Below are 20831 nucleotides of genomic sequence, written 5' to 3' on the forward strand. Positions count from 1 at the left end.
TTCCAATAGATTGTGTTCTATGGTAATTGCATTAGTACATTAAGCTTAGACTTTATTAGTTGCAATAATGCATTAGATACGCAAATCAATATCGTAATTTGTATGCGAGTATAACAGGAATTTAGTTAAGCACTAACCCATTTATTAAGTTCAATGGGATTTGGGTTAAGAGCGGATGTTTTGTCAATAAAAGTGTGCCTCAACTGGTGGCGCCTCCTTCGCCTGGCCATAAAGACGACCTACCTTATGGCAAATGGCTGACAATTTGCCGACGGTTTTGTCAACACATTTCATCGTTTCGCCTTGGAAACTTGAGTTTGTTGATTGCCTCAAGAAGTTAAGACTTTTGTTTTGCTCGAGAAATTTGCTTTATTTCTCAAGTTTTTGGCAAGCAACGGCAGCAGCAGGAACAGCAGCAACAGGACACCAAACAACTATGGGTAACAAACTTTAGAGCACTATATCAAATAAATGAAAAAAATTGCTCGCAATTAAGTGTGTGACTGTGAAAAACTTGCGAAAATATGCTCAGAATGCGAGCTGAACAAGGAATTCAAAAGGCAAGAATAGATATATGTGTATCCCCAAGAGGTATACATATCTATAAAGTTCTCCTTGTTTTCACACTTTGTTAAATATATTTTCGTTTTCGTCAGAGTGCACCTCTGATCCTTAAGGCAGCTGCAATTGTTGTGTTTCATTGCGCACCAAATTTCGGTTGTGTGGTATGAAAAAACAAAAAAATTACGGGAAACTATGAACACACCGAGGCCAAATCGAAAGGGTTGCCCTAAGGAGTTAATAGATAAAAAGTGTTTACATGTTAATGTCTGAGTCTGAGTGTGTGTGTGCGTGTGTGTGCGTAAGTTGGAGATGGACGCGTGCCAGCTTGCTTTTAACACGGCACGAGCACGAACAACAATAGGAAAACACACTCGGTCAAAAATATTGCCAATACTTTCCCTTTATCATTATCATTATCATCCCCGTTATCGTCATCATTACCAATATCATTATCATTATAATTTTTCTTATAATTGTCATTGTCGTTGTCATTGTCATTGTCATTGTCATTGTCATTGTCATTGTCATTGTCATTGTCGTTGTCATTGTCATTGTCATTGTCATTGTCATTGTCATTGTCATTGTCATTGTCATTGTCATTGTCATTGTCATTGTCATTGTCATTGTCATTGTCATTGTCATTGTCATTGTCATTGTCATTGTCATTGTCATTGTCATTGTCATTGTCATTGTCATTGTCATTGTCATTGTCATTGTCATTGTCATTGTCATTGTCATTGTCATTGTCATTGTCATTGTCATTGTCATTGTCATTGTCATTGTCATTGTCATTGTCATTGTCATTGTCATTGTCATTGTCATTGTCATTGTCATTGACGTTGTCGTTGTCGTTGTCGTTGTCATTGTCATTGTCATTGTCATCGTCATTGTCATTGTCATTGTCAAAATCGTTATTATTTTTAAACCTCATTTTCTTGAAATCGTGTCACGAAAAATAACACGACACGCGCCTTACTCTAGAGTGTGTGAGCTCTCATATGTATGAGTATACCCGTATGTGTGAGACTGTATTTTTCTATGCATGAGTATTTTCGTTTGTGTGTAGATTCCTCATCCGTAAGTTTTGTTGTTGTTTGGGGCAACGGTAAATCAACAAATTATATGGGAATTACGTGCACAGCAAGCGCTGCCGTCTTGGCCCCATATTGTTGCATACTTTTATGGGCGTTCGAACAATCAAGACACACATCCGCATATTCGCATAAACATCCGGACATCCGCATAGCGTATACTTGTTCTGCAAATATACAAAGTACTAATAAAATTAAAGTACCTAACGTCACAACCCCGCCAATAGACATGAAAAACAAACAGAGAACAAGCGCTTGCAATGGTGGGCGGCATATTGGGTGGGGACGTGGGTTCTGATAGGTTCTCTTGGCACTATGTTAGGGTTAAGCTAGACATCTAGACATCAGCTCGTACAATTGCCGAATTACGTGAGCAAACAAATGCAATTGTAATGGGTTAAGTTATTGAGGGCGGTTCGAATGTTTACACTGGGAAAATATTGGGAGTTAGCTGGCGCAGATTGAAATAAAATGTGTGGTTAATATTACTCTCATTATTATTATTTTTTTTATTATTATTATTATTATTATTATGAATATTCTTATTTTTATTATTAATATTATTATTATTATTATTATTATTATTATTATTAGTATTATTACGTTTATTTTTATTATAATTAATATTACAATTATTATTCGTAGTATTATAATTATGATCAGTACAGAAATCATAGATTTGCTTAGTTCTGAAATGTACCCTTTCAAATCTTAAAGATTTCTTCCAATTCGTAAAGCAGTAAAGCAGCTCTAATAACTATCTCATCCTTGCTTCAATAAGAATTATCGATCGTAAATTCAAATCTATTGATGATAGAAATACTGTTTCGAGATAAATATATGACGGATCGAATGTAGGGTCTTAGGGTCTTCCTTTTTTCTTCATTTTTCTCAGTGCTCTCAACTGTAATGTGTCAAGATTTGGTTTAATATTTACAGTGTTTTAAGTTTTAGGATTTTTTAGTCAAGATAGTTTTTAAAGTGTTTTCGAGTTTGAATTTTCAAATTTATACCCAAGAAATTATAATGCGAAATAATTCCACTTTTTTTTTCTAATATTTTCATTTATATTTGTTTCTATATATATATATATATATATATATATTATTATTTATTCCATTTTCATTATCATTATCATTAGTATTATTACAGTAAATGAAATTTTTTTCAATATTTGTGATTTGCACTTAAATTTCTCTCAGTGCATGTGTCTTGTAGTCAATTTACGAGCGATATACGATGTTTATTATCCATTTTGGTGGCAATTTATATGCATATTGGCCTTTTCTTAGGCGCTGCCCAACTCCGTCAGATTGGAGGCGCATCAAGCTGGATATGGAGATGGTGGACAGGGAGGGAGGGAGGCAGGTAGGGCTTTAGTATTGGAGGTGTGGCAGTGTGTGCCATGTTTTTTTGGGGCGTCGCTCTGCGTGTCGATGGCGTCGCCTGTCGAGGATTGATTTGACTTTGACACATCAAGCACAAAGCACACACAGACACCTGCACACACGCACACCTCGCTCTATAATGACATATACTGGCAAATTGTTTGGCAGGCAAGGCGGGTCGCTCCCCAACACCGACAACCAAGAACGGAGCAGGAGCTGGAGGTGGAGCTGGTGTCGGAGCTGGGGTAACAAATGACGCGCTGCCAACAGCTGCAGCGGCGCCAACAACGGCTGCCGTTGGTAGCGGAAGCGGAGGCGGTGGCGCCTGCAGATCCACGCTACATGCGAACAAAACGATACTGAAAACGGTTTCGGTATTCCTCGCCAGCGGCAAACGAAACTCCAGCAACCAGTCGAAGGCGGCAGCGGCTGCTCTGCAGAACAAACGGCAACAGCGCCAACGGAAAATGGACGAGCTGAGCGGCAAAATAAATCCCAAGCTCTTGGACAATCTGCGCAAGAAGACGCGTTTTACCAAGTGAGTACTGCTTCTACTTCCACTCCTCCACTCTTCAAGCCTGTTCTGGTTAGTGCTGCCATTTAGTCTAGCCTAGGACTCAGTGTGGGTAGCCCAAGACGCAGCAATCGAATCTCTAGTGCAGGGTCTTACAATCAGAGCTTTCGTCTTTGTCCTTAGACTAGTTACGACTGCAGGAGCAGCTCTTACGAAGCCTTCCAAGGACTCAGTGTTAGTATCCCAATAACCAGCACGAGTAACTCTAGTGCGATGTCTGACAAACTAAGCTTTCCTTAGCTCCAAGAAGAAATACAGTAACATCCAGACAATCGAAGTTCCTTCCTTTCTTCCTTCCTTCCTTCCTTGGTAATCCGTATTCCTAGAGTACAAGCGTGGGGGGAATTCAAGTGGAACCAAAACCTGATCTAATGAATAGAGAAAATCCGGTCAAAGAATCTTATGTCTAGACAGGAGGTCAGCTTGACCGAACCACCGAGCTTCTAGGCCTAATGTATATGCCGTATATATTTGTTCACAGGGACGAGCTGGATGCCCTGTGCCGGATCTATCGTAAGCTGGTGTCGAATTGCCAATATGCGGCCAAGACGCTCGCCTCGAGCTCCTCGAGCGCGGCCATAGCCAAGCCCCATTCCGCTGTCGAGGTGCGCCAGCTAGGTTAGCTTCTAGTTCGAGTTCATTTTAGATGCATTTCTTGCAGGGCATCGATCGGATCGTGTTCCGTGAGCTGTTGCACAGTACCTTCGATATTGTCACCGAGGAGATACTCATGGAGCGCATCTTCTGCAGCTGGGACAAGGCCCATGAGGGCCTGCCCCTGCGCCTGGAGGGCTGGCTGATTGGCTTGTCGACCTTCCTGCGCGGCACTCCGGCGGAGCGTGCGGCCTTTTGTTTTCGTGTTTACGATCTCAACACGGATGGCTTTATTACCAAGGACGAGATGTTCACGCTACTGCGCAACTGCCTCATCAAGCAGCCCCAGGACGAGGATCCCGACGAGGGCGTCAAGGATCTTGTCGAAATCGTACTGAAAAAGTTCGACCTAGACAAGGACGGCAAGGTCTGTGCTAACACGGCGTCTTAAGTGAGTCAATTAAATAAAGCTTCGCTGGTCGCAGGTCTCACTGGATGACTTCATGGGCACCGTCACCGCGGAACCGTTGCTCATCGAGGCCTTCGGACAGTGCCTGCCAACCGACAGCGCCGTCGTCTCCTTCTTCTCAACGCTTCAGGTCAAGAAGAATTCCTTAAAGAATAACTTGTTAATGGATAATTAAATAAAGCAATATGTTAAAAAAAAAAACTATTTATTGCCTTAAGACATTCTTAATATTCCAACTTTATTTCATTTAGTTAAAGAAATAGGTATGTAGATGTAGGTGTATGTCTATGTGTGTGTGTGTGTGTATGTATATATGTATGTATGTGTGTATGTGTGTGTGTATGTGTGTGTGTATGTGTGTAAATATGTATGTGTGTATGTATGTATGTATGCATGTGTGTATGTGTGTGTATGTATGTGTGTGTATGTATGTGTGTATGTATGTATGTATGTGTGTATGTGTGTGTGTATGTGTGTATGCGTGTGTGTGTGTGTGTGTATGTATATATGTATGTATGTGTGTATGTGTGTGTGTATGTGTGTGTGTATGTGTGTACGTATGTATGTGTGTATGTATGTATGTATGCATGTGTGTATGTGTGTGTATGTATGTGTGTGTATGTATGTGTGTATGTATGTATGTATGTGTGTATGTGTGTGTGTATGTGTGTATGCGTGTGTGTGTGTGTGTGTATGTATATATGTATGCACGTGTGTATGTGTGTATGTATGTATGTATGTATGTATGTATGTATGTATGTATGTATGTGAATATGTGTGTGTGTGTGTATTTGTCTAGGTGTGTGTGTATGAATTTGTGTATATATGCATGTATGTATCCATGTGTATGTATGTGTGTATGTATGCATGCATGTATGTCTGTACGTGCTTATGTATGTATGAATGTGTGCATGTATAAGATATATGTTTACATAAATGTATGTATATATGTATGGTTTTGTTTTTTTTCATTAATGTATTTTTGTATGTATGTACGTATATAGGTATGTGTGTGTATGTAAGTATGTAAGTATGAGTCTATGTGTGTATGTTGGTATGCACTAATGTATGTTTGTATAAACGTATATGTGAATATAAGAATGTATATTTGCATGTCTATATGTGTGTGTGCATGTATATATATATATATATATATATATATATATATGTATGTATATATCCACTTACATATGTAAGTGTAAGTATGCATATATTTTATATATGTGTAAGACCAAGTTTACCTTAGCTGCACTGCAAATTGAAAAAAAAACGAATTCTTTACTAGTGCCCCTCTACTCGATTCTCATAAATTCATGTAAGCCTCATAGGCTTCACTGCTTGGGCATAGAAGGAGGCGGCGGCTTGGGCTCAGCAGGAGGCGGCGGCAGCTTGGGCCCATCAGGAGGCGGCGGCTTGGGCTCAGCAGGAGGCGGCGGCAGCTTGGGCCCATCAGGAGGCGGCGGCAGCTTGGGCCCAGCAGGAGGAGGCGGCAGCTTGGGCCCAGCAGGAGGAGGCAGCTTGGGCCCAGCAGGAGGCGGCGGCTTGGGCCCATCAGGAGGCGGCGGCAGCTTGGGCTCAGCAGGAGGCGGCGGCAGCTTGGGCCCAGCAGGAGGCGGCGGCAGCTTGGGCCCAGCAGGAGGCGGCAGCTTGGGCTCAGCAGGAGGCGGCGGCTTGGGCTCCACTGGAGGCGGCGGCAGCTTGGGCCAAGCAGGAGGCGGTGACGACTTGGGCTCAGCAGGAGGCGGCGGCAGCTTGGGCCCATCAGGAGGCGGCGACGACTTGGACTCAGCAGGAGGCGGCGGCTTGGGCTCAACTGGAGGCGGCGGCAGCTTGGGCCCATCAGGAGGCGACGGCAGCTTGGGCCAAGCAGGAGGCGGCGATTTCAACTATAGAGGAGTCGGCGCCGGCATTACTATCAGAGGCGGCTAAAGCAACACAGGAGTCGGCGGCTTGGTCACAGAAGGAGGCGGCTTCCACTATAGAGGAGTCGGTGGACTAAGCAAAGCAGGAGGCGGCGGCTGTGGCAAAGCAGGAGGCTGCTTCATCTATAGAGGAGTTTGCAGATTGAGCAAAGCAGGAGGCAGCGGCTTGGGCATAGGAGGAGAAGGCGATTCAACTATGCAGGAGTTGGCAGATGAAGCAAAGCTGGAGTCGGCGGATGCATGGACCAAGCAGGAGGCGGCGGCAGTGTGGACCAAGCAGGAATCGGCGGCTTGGGCATAGAAGGAGACGGCGACTTCAACTATACAGGAGTTGGCGGCAGCCTGGGCCAAGCAGGAGGTGGCGGCTTCAACTATAGAGGAGTCTGCAGATTGAGCAAAGCAAGAGGCGGCTATTTCAACTATAGAGGAGTCGGCACCGGCTTTACTATTAGAGGAGACTGCAGTTTGGGCAACGCAGGAGGCGGCGGCTCTGGTATGTATGATTATCAAAACTATGTCTTTTTTGAAAAATAATATGTATGCATGTTTTTTTGCATGTATTTGCATACATGTATGTATGTACATATGTGTTGAAATATGTGTATTAACATTAACATAAAACGTATTCACAAATATTGCTCTCCTATGCGATTCTCATTTGGAAAGCGAGCTGCCAATTAAAGCTAATAAATATTATTTCTGCTCTTCTCTTCTTTCAGTAATGTGTTTAAGTTCTTCAAGTTCTTCTCCAGACTACTGATAGATGTCGATGAAAAAAAAACGGACCGGAGAATTTGCAGGTGAGTTCGTATTTACAAATATATATTTAACTCTATACATAAAACTGTTTTCCCCGACTGACTAAGTGACTGACTGACGGGGCGAAGTAAAAGTTAACTCTGGTTTGGTTCAAACCTAATTTCAAAGATCTAGATAACAACTTAATGAATGCGTATTTCACCTATTTCGGTAATTCCACCCGCAACTGTGGATCCTTGTACGAATTAATTTTTTATCTTTTTCGCCAAGTTTTCCGCTCTTGGGTGAAAAATGCGGATCAAAGGTTTAACGAGCGAGAGTTTATTTTTTGCGGCTTTTAGATTTTCACTATACGGGAAATACCTGCCAGTAGACCCCATATAATCAGACTGATTTTTAGGCATACAAATCAAACGATATTCCAATGTTTTCCCATATTTAGTCTGATTAAAAGTCTTAATACAAATGCTTAGCCTTCAGTTGGAATTCATGGGCAAGAATGTGTTGTCAAGTCAATTGAACTAATTATGAAATAACAAATAGATTATTTAGCCTATCGAGCGGCAAAGGTTGATCTTTAAACAAGTTAAGTTGGTCTGCACAGAATTGATGAGTCATGCTGAAAATTAAACAAACAAAGTCCAGAACGATAGAGGCTCATAAATGTCGATTGCAATGAAGCTAATCACGAAAAAAAATATTGTGTACAAAATTTAACAGTCTGCGTCACATATTCAGGCACAGCAAGGCCTACTTTGATCTGGAAAATTGTTAGATTTGAGAACTGAAAATCTTAAGAAATATTAACTCGAGCAAAGCTATTGTCTTTTGCACGCATTTTCCGCCAGTGCGCCCTTCTACATTGACCCCCTAATTCCACCCAAGGTCGTGGATTTGCTTCAATATGGTAGTTTTCATATAAGTTACCAAAACGTATCTTTCATCAATATTTAAAAAATATCTTGGCAAATGAGTTCGGTATGGTATGAACATATGGGCAGCAAATAGTGTTTCATACAACCGTATTTCACCAATTTTCCACGCGTGCAGGTGGAATTCCTGCAATAGCATCAATTAAGCTAACAATTCAGCTAACAGTCAGTTGGCACAAACAGTTTTATGCCCATAAATATTTAAAAATTGAATGAAAATATGCCTAAGCAATTTGCGTGCGTGCTTCTAAGCAAGTGACTCGCACTGTATGCCCACAATTGGCCGATTGGGCCTTGACTGTCTCGATATTGCGGCGCATTGCGAGTCGATCAACTTGGAAAACTGACCGTTAGCCAGTTAGCTGAGGTCGTCAAGTGCTGTGCTGCGTTCTCATGACCCCCAAAACCGGACACCAATCCGACTTGGACTTGGAAACGAATACGAACCCGAGCACGCAACACTTTGCGCCGCACGCGCCATGCAATTGACACATGCATCACACGGAAATGTTGCACGCTCTACGAAACATGAACATGTATCTCTCGCTGCTGTGTATATCTTTGTAGCTGTGTTGCAGTGTATCTAGTTACAAACGGGCCTCTGCTTTGTATTCGATAGTCAAGTCAACCATGAAGTCCGCTCCGTACACTGCGAGAAATATTCTAGAAAAGTTTGTCACTTTTGGATGAAATCTCTTGAATTCGAATTTTTGTGTTTTCATATATCAGCTTCTAAGGGCATTAAATCTTGAAAGAGTCTGTTAGAATATTCCAAGTGGGAATGAAAAGAACCAGTTTGAATGCGGCATTCGCATTTGGTTCTGCTTATGAACGGAACCTGGATTCATATTGAACCATTTCGAGCTCGGAATTTGAATTTCGTTCTTTTTATGAATCGAACCTGGAACCAAATTGAACCAGTTCGAGCGCGGAATTCTAATTTGGTTCTTATGAATCGAGCCTGGAACCAAATTGAACCAGTTCGAGCGCGGAATTCTAATTTGGCTCTTATGAATCGAGCCTGGAACCAATTTGATTACCTAAGAAAAGGGCGAACGGAATCGGAACAAAACGACGTCTGGCAGTGTAGTCTATATGGGTGGGCGAAAAGAGAACTAGTTTCTAGAAATTAATTTAAGGCGGCACGTCAAAACAATGCAAAGTCAAGTGTTCAATTGATCAATTGGTCGAGTGTTTAGCGAGAGGCTTTCGCAAAGCTTGAGCGCAATTATTCGATTAGCTGTAACCACGGAGACGGACTGGGTGACGGCGACGGCGACGGCGACGGATACGGGTCAGACGCAACTGGCAGCCAGTTTAAACGTCAACCGTTTAACCGGTTGTCAGAGGCGAGTTGCCGCGTTTCGGTTGCACTTGGATTGCAATTGAGAATCTGAGCGCAGTATAGACAATAATATCTAATCAAATTCAAATGCTTATTCAATTACGTATACGAAATATGACATACATTCACACATACACACGCACACACACAATTCGCAAGGCCGTTTAAGCTTGTGTGCGTGTGTGCATTGAGCTGCAACTCCCAGCTTCAGTTACATTTCCATTTCCAGTTATGATTATTAGGAAAATGACAACAAAAAAAAAACATAAATAAATTCAATCAAACACGCTCTAAGCTAAGCTTAAACTCTCATTACCAAGTCCACGTGTCGGCTAAGCTTCATAATAAAAGAGAGAAACATTTAATAAAATCGTTTTAATCTCTTCGAACGTTTCTAAATAAAAGCACAGAATATGAAGTTCAATTTATTCTTTATAAATTAGCAAAATATAAATTTATCCAAATATACTTCTCCGTTTTAAAAAAAACTTTTTCTAGATGAGGATTGATCCAAGTCCACGGTAAAATTTGACTTGAATTTGGACCAAAAAAAGGGTCCCCAAACTTAAATGCCAAATTGATTTAGGGGCCAAACTATGAACAAAAAACTAAACCTCGTTGAAATCGGTTGAGTTTTGGCTGAGTTATGGGGGTGGGAAGTTTTAGACCATGTCTAGATGAGGATTGATCTAAGTCTGGGGTAAGATTTGACTTGAATTTGGACAAAAAAAAAGGTCCCCAAACTTAAATGCCAAATTAATCTAGGGGCCAAACCATAAACAAAAAACTAAACCTCGTGAAAATCGGTTGAGTTTAGGCTGAGTTATGGGGGTGGGAAGTCTTAGACCATGTCTAGATGAGGATTGATCTAAGTCTGGGGTAAGATTTGACTTGAATTTGGACCAAAAAAAGGGTCCCCCAACTTAAATGCCAAATTGATTTAGGGGCCAAACCATGAACAAAAAACTAAACCTCGTGAAAATCGGTTGAGTTTTGGCTGAGTTATGGGGGTGGGAAGTTTTAGACCATGTCTAGATGAGGATTGATCGAAGTCCTGAGTAAGAATTGACTTGAATTTGGACCAAAAAAAGGGTCCCCAAACTTAAATGCCAAATTAATCAAGGGGCCAAACCATGAACAAAAAACTAAACCTCGTGAAAATCGGTTGAGTTTTGGCTGAGTTATGGGGGTGGGAAGTTTTAGACCATGTCTAGATGAGGATTGATCTCAGTCTGGGGTAAGATTTGACTTGAATTTGGTCCAAAAAAAGGGTCCCCAAACTTAAATGCCAAATTGATTTAGGGGCCAAACGATGAACAAAAAACTAAACCTCGTGAAAATCGGATGAGTTTTGGCTGAGTTATGGGGGTGGGAAGTTTTAGACCATGTCTAGATGAGGATTGATCTAAGTCTGGGGTAAGATTTGACTTGAATTTGGACCAAAAAAGGGTCCCCAAACTTAAATGCCAAATTGATTTAGGGGCCAAACGATGAACAAAAAACTAAACCTCGTGAAAATCGGATGAGTTTTGGCCGAATTATGGGGGTGGGAAGTTTTAGACCATGTCTAGATGAGGATGGATCTAAGTCTGGTGTAAAATTTGACATGAATTTGGACCAAAAAAGAGGTCCCCAAACTTAAATGCCAAATTGATCTAGGGGCCAAATCATGAAGAAAAAACTAAACCTCGTGAAAATCGGTTGAGTTTTGGCTGAGTTATGGGGGTGGGAAGTTTTAGACCATGTCTAGATGAGGATTGATCTAAGTCTAAGGTAAGATTTGACTTGAATTAGGACCAAAAAAGGGTCCCCAAACTTAAATGCCAAATTGATTTAGGGGCCAAACCATGAACAAAAAACTAAGCCTCGTGAAAATCGGTTGAGTTTTGGCTGAGTTATGGGGGTGGGAAGTTTTAGACCATGTCTAGATGAGGATTCATCGAAGTCCTGAGTAAGATTTGACTTGAATTTGGACCAAAAAAAGGGACCTTAAACTTAAATGCCAAAATGCCTTAGGCGCCAAACCATGAACAAAAAACTAAACCTCGTGAAAATCGGTTGAGTTTTGGCTGAGTTATGGGGGTGGGAAGTTTTAGACCATGTCTAGATGAGAATTGATCTAAGTCTGGGGTAATTTTGACTTGAATTTGGACCAAAAAAAGGGTCCCCAAACTTAAATGCCAAATTGATTTAGGGGCCAAACCATGAACAAAACACTAAACCTCGTGAAAATCGGTTGAGTTTTGGCTGAGTTATGGGGGGTGGGAAGTTTTAGACCATGTCTAGATGAGGATTGATCTAAGTCTGGGGTAAGATTTGACTTAAATTTGGACCAAAAAAAGGGTCCCCAAACTTAAATGCCAAATTAATTTAGGGGCCAAACCATGAACAAAAAACTAAACCTCGTTGAAATCGGTTGAGTTTTGGCTGAGTTATGGGGGGTGGGAAGTTTTAGACCATGTCTAGATAAGGATTGATCTTAGTCTGGGGTAAGATTTGACTTGAATTTGGACCAAAAAAAGGGTCCCCAAACTTAAATGCCAAATTAATCTGGGGGCCAAACCATGAACAAAAAACTAAACCTCGTGAAAATCGGTTCAGTTTTGGCTGAGTTATGGGGGTGGGAAGTTTTAGACCATGTCTAAATGAGGATTGATCTAAGTCTGGGGTAAGATTTGACTTAAATTTGGACCAAAAAAAGGGTCCCCAAACTTAAATGCCAAATTGATTTAGGGGCCAAACTATGAACAAAAAACTAAACCTCGTTGAAATCGGTTGAGTTTTGGCTGAGTTATGGGGGTGGGAAGTTTTAGACCATGTCTAGATGAGGATTGATCTAAGTCTGGGGTAAGATTTGACTTGAATTTGGACAAAAAAAAAGGTCCCCAAACTTAAATGCCAAATTAATCTAGGGGCCAAACCATGAACAAAAAACTAAACCTCGTGAAAATCGGTTGAGTTTAGGCTGAGTTATGGGGGTGGGAAGTCTTAGACCATGTCTAGATGAGGATTGATCTAAGTCTGGGGTAAGATTTGACTTGAATTTGGACCAAAAAAAGGGTCCCCCAACTTAAATGCCAAATTGATTTAGGGGCCAAACCATGAACAAAAAACTAAACCTCGTGAAAATCGGTTGAGTTTTGGCTGAGTTATGGGGGTGGGAAGTTTTAGACCATGTCTAGATGATGATTGATCTAAGTCTGGGGTAAGATTTGACTTGAATTTGGACCAAAAAAAGGGTCCCCAAACTTAATTGCCAAATTGATTTAGGGGCCAAACCATGAACAAAAAACTAAGCCTCGTGAAAATCGGTTGAGTTTTGGCTGAGTTATGGGGGTGGGAAGTTTTAGACCATGTCTAGATGAGGATTGATCGAAGTCCAGAGTAAGATTTGACTTGAATTTGGTCCAAAAAAAGGGTCCCCAAACTTAAATGCCAAATTAATTTAGGGGCCAAACCATGAACAAAAAACTAAACCTCGTTGAAATCGGTTGAGTTTTGGCTGAGTTATGGGGGGTGGGAAGTTTTAGACCATGTCTAGATAAGGATTGATCTTAGTCTGGGGTAAGATTTGACTTGAATTTGGACCAAAAAAAGGGTCCCCAAACTTAAATGCCAAATTAATCTGGGGGCCAAACCATGAACAAAAAACTAAACCTCGTGAAAATCGGTTGAGTTTTGGCTGAGTTATGGGGGTGGGAAGTTTTAGACCATGTCTAAATGAGGATTGATCTAAGTCTGGGGTAAGATTTGACTTAAATTTGGACCAAAAAAAGGGTCCCCAAACTTAAATGCCAAATTGATTTAGGGGCCAAACTATGAACAAAAAACTAAACCTCGTTGAAATCGGTTGAGTTTTGGCTGAGTTATGGGGGTGGGAAGTTTTAGACCATGTCTAGATGAGGATTGATCTAAGTCTGGGGTAAGATTTGACTTGAATTTGGACAAAAAAAAAGGTCCCCAAACTTAAATGCCAAATTAATCTAGGGGCCAAACCATGAACGAAAAACTAAACCTCGTGAAAATCGGTTGAGTTTAGGCTGAGTTATGGGGGTGGGAAGTTTTAGACCATGTCTAGATGAGGATTGATCTAAGTCTGGGGTAAGATTTGACTTGAATTTGGACCAAAAAAAGGGTCCCCCAACTTAAATGCCAAATTGATTTAGGGGCCAAACCATGAACAAAAAACTAAACCTCGTGAAAATCGGTTGAGTTTTGGCTGAGTTATGGGGGTGGGAAGTTTTAGACCATGTCTAGATGAGGATTGATCTAAGTCTGGGGTAAGATTTGACTTAAATTTGGACCAAAAAAAGGGTCCCCAAACTTAATTGCCAAATTGATTTAGGGGCCAAACCATGAACAAAAAACTAAGCCTCGTGAAAATCGGTTGAGTTTTGGCTGAGTTATGGGGGTGGGAAGTTTTAGACCATGTCTAGATGAGGATTGATCGAAGTCCAGAGTAAGATTTGACTTGAATTTGGTCCAAAAAAAGGGTCCCCAAACTTAATTGCCAAATTGATCTAGGGGCCAAACCATGAACAAAAAACTAAGCCTCGTGAAAATCGGTTGAGTTTTGGCTGAGTTATGGGGGTGGGAAGTTTTAGACCATGTCTAGATGAGGATTGATCGAAGTCCTGAGTAAGAATTGACTTGAATTTGGACCAAAAAAAGGGTCCCCAAACTTAAATGCCAAATTAATCAAGGGGCCAAACCATGAACAAAAAACTAAACCTCGTGAAAATCGGTTGAGTTTTGGCTGAGTTATGGGGGTGGGAAGTTTTAGACCATGTCTAGATGAGGATTGATCTCAGTCTGGGGTAAGATTTGACTTGAATTTGGTCCAAAAAAAGGGTCCCCAAACTTAAATGCCAAATTAATCAAGGGGCCAAACCATGAACAAAAAACTAAACCTCGTGAAAATCGGTTGAGTTTTGGCTGAGTTATGGGGGTGGGAAGTTTTAGACCATGTCTAGATGAGGATTGATCTAAGTCTGGGGTAAGATTTGACTTGAATTTGGACCAAAAAAGGGTCCCCAAACTTAAATGCCAAATTGATTTAGGGGCCAAACGATGAACAAAAAACTAAACCTCGTGAAAATCGGATGAGTTTTGGCCGAATTATGGGGGTGGGAAGTTTTAGACCATGTCTAGATGAGGATGGATCTAAGTCTGGTGTAAAATTTGACATGAATTTGGACCAAAAAAGAGGTCCCCAAACTTAAATGCCAAATTGATCTAGGGGCCAAATCATGAAGAAAAAACTAAACCTCGTGAAAATCGGTTGAGTTTTGGCTGAGTTATGGGGGTGGGAAGTTTTAGACCATGTCTAGATGAGGATTGATCTAAGTCTAAGGTAAGATTTGACTTGAATTAGGACCAAAAAAGGGTCCCAAAACTTAAATGCCAAATTGATTTAGGAGCCAAACGATGAACAAAAAACTAAACCTCGTGAAAATCGGATGAGTTTTGGCCGAATTATGGGGGTGGGAAGTTTTAGACCATGTCTAGATGAGGATGGATCTAAGTCAAGAGTAAGATTTGACTTGAATTTGGACCAAAAAAAGGGTCCCCAAGCTTAAATGCCAAATTAATCAAGGGGCCAAACCATGAACAAAAAACTAAACCTCGTGAAAATCGGTTGAGTTTTGGCTGAGTTATGGGGGTGGGAAGTTTTAGACCATGTCTAGATGAGGATTGATCTAAGTCTGGGGTAAGATTTGACTTGAATTTGGACCAAAAAAAGGGTCCCCAAACTTAAATGCCAAATTGATTTAGGGGCCAAGCCATGAACAAAAAACTAAACCTCGTGAAAATCGGTTGAGTTTTGGCTGAGTTATGGGGGTGGGAAGTTTTAGACCATGTCTAGATGAGGATTGATCTAAGTCTGGGGTAAGATTTGACTTGAATTTGGACCAAAAAAAGGGTCCCCAAACTTAAATGCCAAATTAATCTAGGGGCCAAACCATGAACAAAAATCTAAACCTCGTGAAAATCGGTTGAGTTTTGGCTGAGTTATGGGGGTGGGAAGTTTTAGACCATGTCTAGATTAGGATTGATCTAAGTCTGGGGTAAGATTTGACTTGAATTTGGACCAAAAAAAGGGTCCCCAAACTTAAATGCCATTATGATTTAGGGGCCAAACCATGAACAAAACACTAAACCTCGTGAAAATCGGTTCAGTTTTGGCTGAGTTATGGGGGTGGGAAGTTTCAGACCATGTCTAGATGAGGATTGATCTAAGTCTGGGGTAAGATTTGACTTGAATTTGGACCAAAAAAAGGGTCCCCAAACTTAAATGCCAAATTGATTTAGGGGCCAAACCATGAACAAAAAACTAAACCTCGTGAAAATCGGTTCAGTTTTGGCTGAGTTATGGGGGTGGGAAGTTTTAGACCATGTCTAGATGAGGATTGATCGAAGTCCTGAGTAAGATTTGACTTGAATTTGGACCAAAAAAAGGGTCCCCAAACTTAAATGCCAAATTGATTTAGAGGCCAAACCATGAACAAAAAACTAAACCTCGTGAAAATCGGTTGAGTTTTGGCTGAGTTATGGGGGTGGGAAGTTTTAGACCATGTCTAGATGAGGATTGATCGAAGTCCAGAGTAAGATTTGACTTGAATTTGGACCAAAAAAAGGGTCCCCAAACTTAAATGCCAAATTGATTTAGGGGCCAAACCATGAACAAAAAACTAAACCTCGTGAAAATCGGTTGAGTTTTGGCTGAGTTATGGGGGTGGGAAGTTTTAGACCATGTCTAGATGAGGATTGATCTAAGTCTGGGGTAAGATTTGACTTGAATTTGGACCAAAAAAAGGGTCCCCAAACTTAAATGCCAAAATAATCTAGGGGCCAAACCATGAACAAAAAACTAAACCTCGTGAAAATCGGTTGAGTTTTGGCTGAGTTATGGGGGTGGGAAGTTTTAGACCATGTCTAGATGAGGATTGATCTAAGTCTGGGGTAAGATTTGACTTGAATTTGGACCAAAAAAAGGGTCCCCAAACTTAAATGCCAAATTGATTTAGGGGCCAAACCATGAACAAAACACTAAACCTCGTGAAAATCGGTTGAGTTTTGGCTGAGTTATGGGGGTGGGAAGTTTTAGACCATGTCTAGATGAGGATTGATCGAAGTCCTGAGTAAGATTTGACTTGAATTTGGACCAAAAAAAGGGTCCCCAAACTTAAATGCCAAATTGATTTAGAGGCCAAACCATGAACAAAAAACTAAACCTCGTGAAAATCGGTTGAGTTTTGGCTGAGTTATGGGGGTGGGAAGTTTTAGACCATGTCTAGATGAGGATTGATCTAAGTCTGGGGTAAGATTTGACTTGAATTTGGACCAAAAAAAGGGTCCCCAAACTTAAATGCCAAATTGATTTAGGGGCCAAACCATGAACAAAAAACTAAACCTCGTGAAAATCGGTTGAGTTTTGGCTGAGTTATGGGGGTGGGAAGTTTTAGACCATGTCTAGATGAGGATTGATCTAAGTCTGGGGTAAGATTTGACTTGAATTTGGACCAAAAAAAGGGTCCCCAAACTTAATTGCCAAATTGATTTAGGGGCCAAACCATGAACAAAAAACTAAGCCTCGTGAAAATCGGTTGAGTTTTGGCTGAGTTATGGGGGTGGGAAGTTTTAGACCATGTCTAGATGAGGATTGATCGAAGTCCAGAGTAAGATTTGACTTGAATTTGGTCCAAAAAAAGGGTCCCCAAACTTAATTGCCAAATTGATCTAGGGGCCAAACCATGAACAAAAAACTAAGCCTCGTGAAAATCGGTTGAGTTTTGGCTGAGTTATGGGGGTGGGAAGTTTTAGACCATGTCTAGATGAGGATTGATCGAAGTCCTGAGTAAGAATTGACTTGAATTTGGACCAAAAAAAGGGTCCCCAAACTTAAATGCCAAATTAATCAAGGGGCCAAACCATGAACAAAAAACTAAACCTCGTGAAAATCGGTTGAGTTTTGGCTGAGTTATGGGGGTGGGAAGTTTTAGACCATGTCTAGATGAGGATTGATCTCAGTCTGGGGTAAGATTTGACTTGAATTTGGTCCAAAAAAAGGGTCCCCAAACTTAAATGCCAAATTAATCAAGGGGCCAAACCATGAACAAAAAACTAAACCTCGTGAAAATCGGTTGAGTTTTGGCTGAGTTATGGGGGTGGGAAGTTTTAGACCATGTCTAGATGAGGATTGATCTAAGTCTGGGGTAAGATTTGACTTGAATTTGGACCAAAAAAGGGTCCCCAAACTTAAATGCCAAATTGATTTAGGGGCCAAACGATGAACAAAAAACTAAACCTCGTGAAAATCGGATGAGTTTTGGCCGAATTATGGGGGTGGGAAGTTTTAGACCATGTCTAGATGAGGATGGATCTAAGTCTGGTGTAAAATTTGACATGAATTTGGACCAAAAAAGAGGTCCCCAAACTTAAATGCCAAATTGATCTAGGGGCCAAATCATGAAGAAAAAACTAAACCTCGTGAAAATCGGTTGAGTTTTGGCTGAGTTATGGGGGTGGGAAGTTTTAGACCATGTCTAGATGAGGATTGATCTAAGTCTAAGGTAAGATTTGACTTGAATTAGGACCAAAAAAGGGTCCCCAAACTTAAATGCCAAATTGATTTAGGAGCCAAACGATGAACAAAAAACTAAACCTCGTGAAAATCGGATGAGTTTTGGCCGAATTATGGGGGTGGGAAGTTTTAGACCATGTCTAGATGAGGATGGATCTAAGTCAAGAGTAAGATTTGACTTGAATTTGGACCAAAAAAAGGGTCCCCAAGCTTAAATGCCAAATTAATCAAGGGGCCAAACCATGAACAAAAAACTAAACCTCGTGAAAATCGGTTGAGTTTTGGCTGAGTTATGGGGGTGGGAAGTTTTAGACCATGTCTAGATGAGGATTGATCTAAGTCTGGGGTAAGATTTGACTTGAATTTGGACCAAAAAAAGGGTCCCCAAACTTAAATGCCAAATTGATTTAGGGGCCAAGCCATGAACAAAAAACTAAACCTCGTGAAAATCGGTTGAGTTTTGGCTGAGTTATGGGGGTGGGAAGTTTTAGACCATGTCTAGATGAGGATTGATCTAAGTCTGGGGTAAGATTTGACTTGAATTTGGACCAAAAAAAGGGTCCCCAAACTTAAATGCCAAATTAATCTAGGGGCCAAACCATGAACAAAAATCTAAACCTCGTGAAAATCGGTTGAGTTTTGGCTGAGTTATGGGGGTGGGAAGTTTTAGACCATGTCTAGATTAGGATTGATCTAAGTCTGGGGTAAGATTTGACTTGAATTTGGACCAAAAAAAGGGTCCCCAAACTTAAATGCCATTATGATTTAGGGGCCAAACCATGAACAAAACACTAAACCTCGTGAAAATCGGTTCAGTTTTGGCTGAGTTATGGGGGTGGGAAGTTTCAGACCATGTCTAGATGAGGATTGATCTAAGTCTGGGGTAAGATTTGACTTGAATTTGGACCAAAAAAAGGGTCCCCAAACTTAAATGCCAAATTGATTTAGGGGCCAAACCATGAACAAAAAACTAAACCTCGTGAAAATCGGTTGAGTTTTGGCTGAGTTATGGGGGTGGGAAGTTTTAGACCATGTCTAGATGAGGATTGATCTAAGTCTGGGGTAAGATTTGACTTGAATTTGGACCAAAAAAAGGGTCCCCAAACTTAAATGCCAAATTGATTTAGGGGCCAAGCCATGAACAAAAAACTAAACCTCGTGAAAATCGGTTGAGTTTTGGCTGAGTTATGGGGGTGGGAAGTTTTAGACCATGTCTAGATGAGGATTGATCTAAGTCTGGGGTAAGATTTGACTTGAATTTGGACCAAAAAAAGGGTCCCCAAACTTAAATGCCAAATTAATCTAGGGGCCAAACCATGAACAAAAATCTAAACCTCGTGAAAATCGGTTGAGTTTTGGCTGAGTTATGGGGGTGGGAAGTTTTAGACCATGTCTAGATTAGGATTGATCTAAGTCTGGGGTAAGATTTGACTTGAATTTGGACCAAAAAAAGGGTCCCCAAACTTAAATGCCATTATGATTTAGGGGCCAAACCATGAACAAAACACTAAACCTCGTGAAAATCGGTTGAGTTTTGGCTGAGTTATGGGGGTGGGAAGTTTTAGACCATGTCTAGATTAGGATTGATCTAAGTCTGGGGTAAGATTTGACTTGAATTTGGACCAAAAAAAGGGTCCCCAAACTTAAATGCCATTATGATTTAGGGGCCAAACCATGAACAAAACACTAAACCTCGTGAAAATCGGTTCAGTTTTGGCTGAGTTATGGGGGTGGGAAGTTTTAGACCATGTCTAGATGAGGATTGATCTAAGTCTGGGGTAAGATTTGACTTGAATTTGGACCAAAAAAAGGGTCCCCAAACTTAAATGCCAAATTGATTTAGGGGCCAAACCATGAACAAAAAACTAAACCTCGTGAAAATCGGTTGAGTTTTGGCTGAGTTATGGGGGTGGGAAGTTTTAGACCATGTCTAGATGAGGATTGATCGAAGTCCTGAGTAAGATTTGACTTGAATTTGGACCAAAAAAAGGGTCCCCAAACTTAAATGCCAAATTGATTTAGAGGCCAAACCATGAACAAAAAACTAAACCTCGTGAAAATCGGTTGAGTTTTGGCTGAGTTATGGGGGTGGGAAGTTTTAGACCATGTCTAGATGAGGATTGATCGAAGTCCAGAGTAAGATTTGACTTGAATTTGGACCAAAAAAAGGGTCCCCAAACTTAAATGCCAAATTGATTTAGGGGCCAAACCATGAACAAAAAACTAAACCTCGTGAAAATCGGTTGAGTTTTGGCTGAGTTATGGGGGTGGGAAGTTTTAGACCATGTCTAGATGAGGATTGATCTAAGTCTGGGGTAAGATTTGACTTGAATTTGGACCAAAAAAAGGGTCCCCAAACTTAAATGCCAAAATAATCTAGGGGCCAAACCATGAACAAAAAACTAAACCTCGTGAAAATCGGTTGAGTTTTGGCTGAGTTATGGGGGTGGGAAGTTTTAGACCATGTCTAGATGAGGATTGATCTAAGTCTGGGGTAAGATTTGACTTGAATTTGGACCAAAAAAAGGGTCCCCAAACTTAAATGCCAAATTGATTTAGGGGCCAAACCATGAACAAAACACTAAACCTCGTGAAAATCGGTTGAGTTT

General features: G+C 40.9%; 3 protein-coding genes across 3 annotated transcripts; all 3 read left to right on the forward strand.

Annotated features, from left to right (window-relative positions):
• Positions 1-14: 14 nt before the first annotated feature.
• Positions 15-4857, forward strand: LOC6634469 (uncharacterized). The gene is made up of 5 exons (XM_002058204.4): positions 15-440; positions 3212-3581; positions 4099-4222; positions 4279-4638; positions 4697-4857. Exons 1-5 carry the CDS (start codon positions 254-256, stop codon positions 4853-4855), a joined length of 1200 nt encoding a protein of 399 aa, XP_002058240.3. The 5' UTR covers positions 15-253; the 3' UTR covers positions 4856-4857.
• Positions 4858-5884: 1027 nt separating this feature from the next.
• On the forward strand, positions 5885-7396 carry LOC116652271 (antifreeze protein Maxi-like). The gene is made up of 3 exons (XM_032440539.2): positions 5885-5905; positions 6029-7095; positions 7322-7396. Exons 1-2 carry the CDS (start codon positions 5885-5887, stop codon positions 6677-6679), a joined length of 672 nt encoding a protein of 223 aa, XP_032296430.1. The 3' UTR covers positions 6680-7095; positions 7322-7396.
• On the forward strand, positions 6843-9682 carry LOC138911046 (heterogeneous nuclear ribonucleoproteins A1 homolog). Its single transcript, XM_070207949.1, has 2 exons — positions 6843-7095; positions 9534-9682. Exons 1-2 carry the CDS (start codon positions 6843-6845, stop codon positions 9680-9682), a joined length of 402 nt encoding a protein of 133 aa, XP_070064050.1.
• The last annotated feature ends 11149 nt before the right edge of the window (positions 9683-20831 follow it).

The sequence above is a fragment of the Drosophila virilis genome, chromosome X (assembly GCF_030788295.1).
Source record: "Drosophila virilis strain 15010-1051.87 chromosome X, Dvir_AGI_RSII-ME, whole genome shotgun sequence".
Taxonomy (NCBI): Eukaryota; Metazoa; Arthropoda; class Insecta; order Diptera; family Drosophilidae; genus Drosophila; species Drosophila virilis.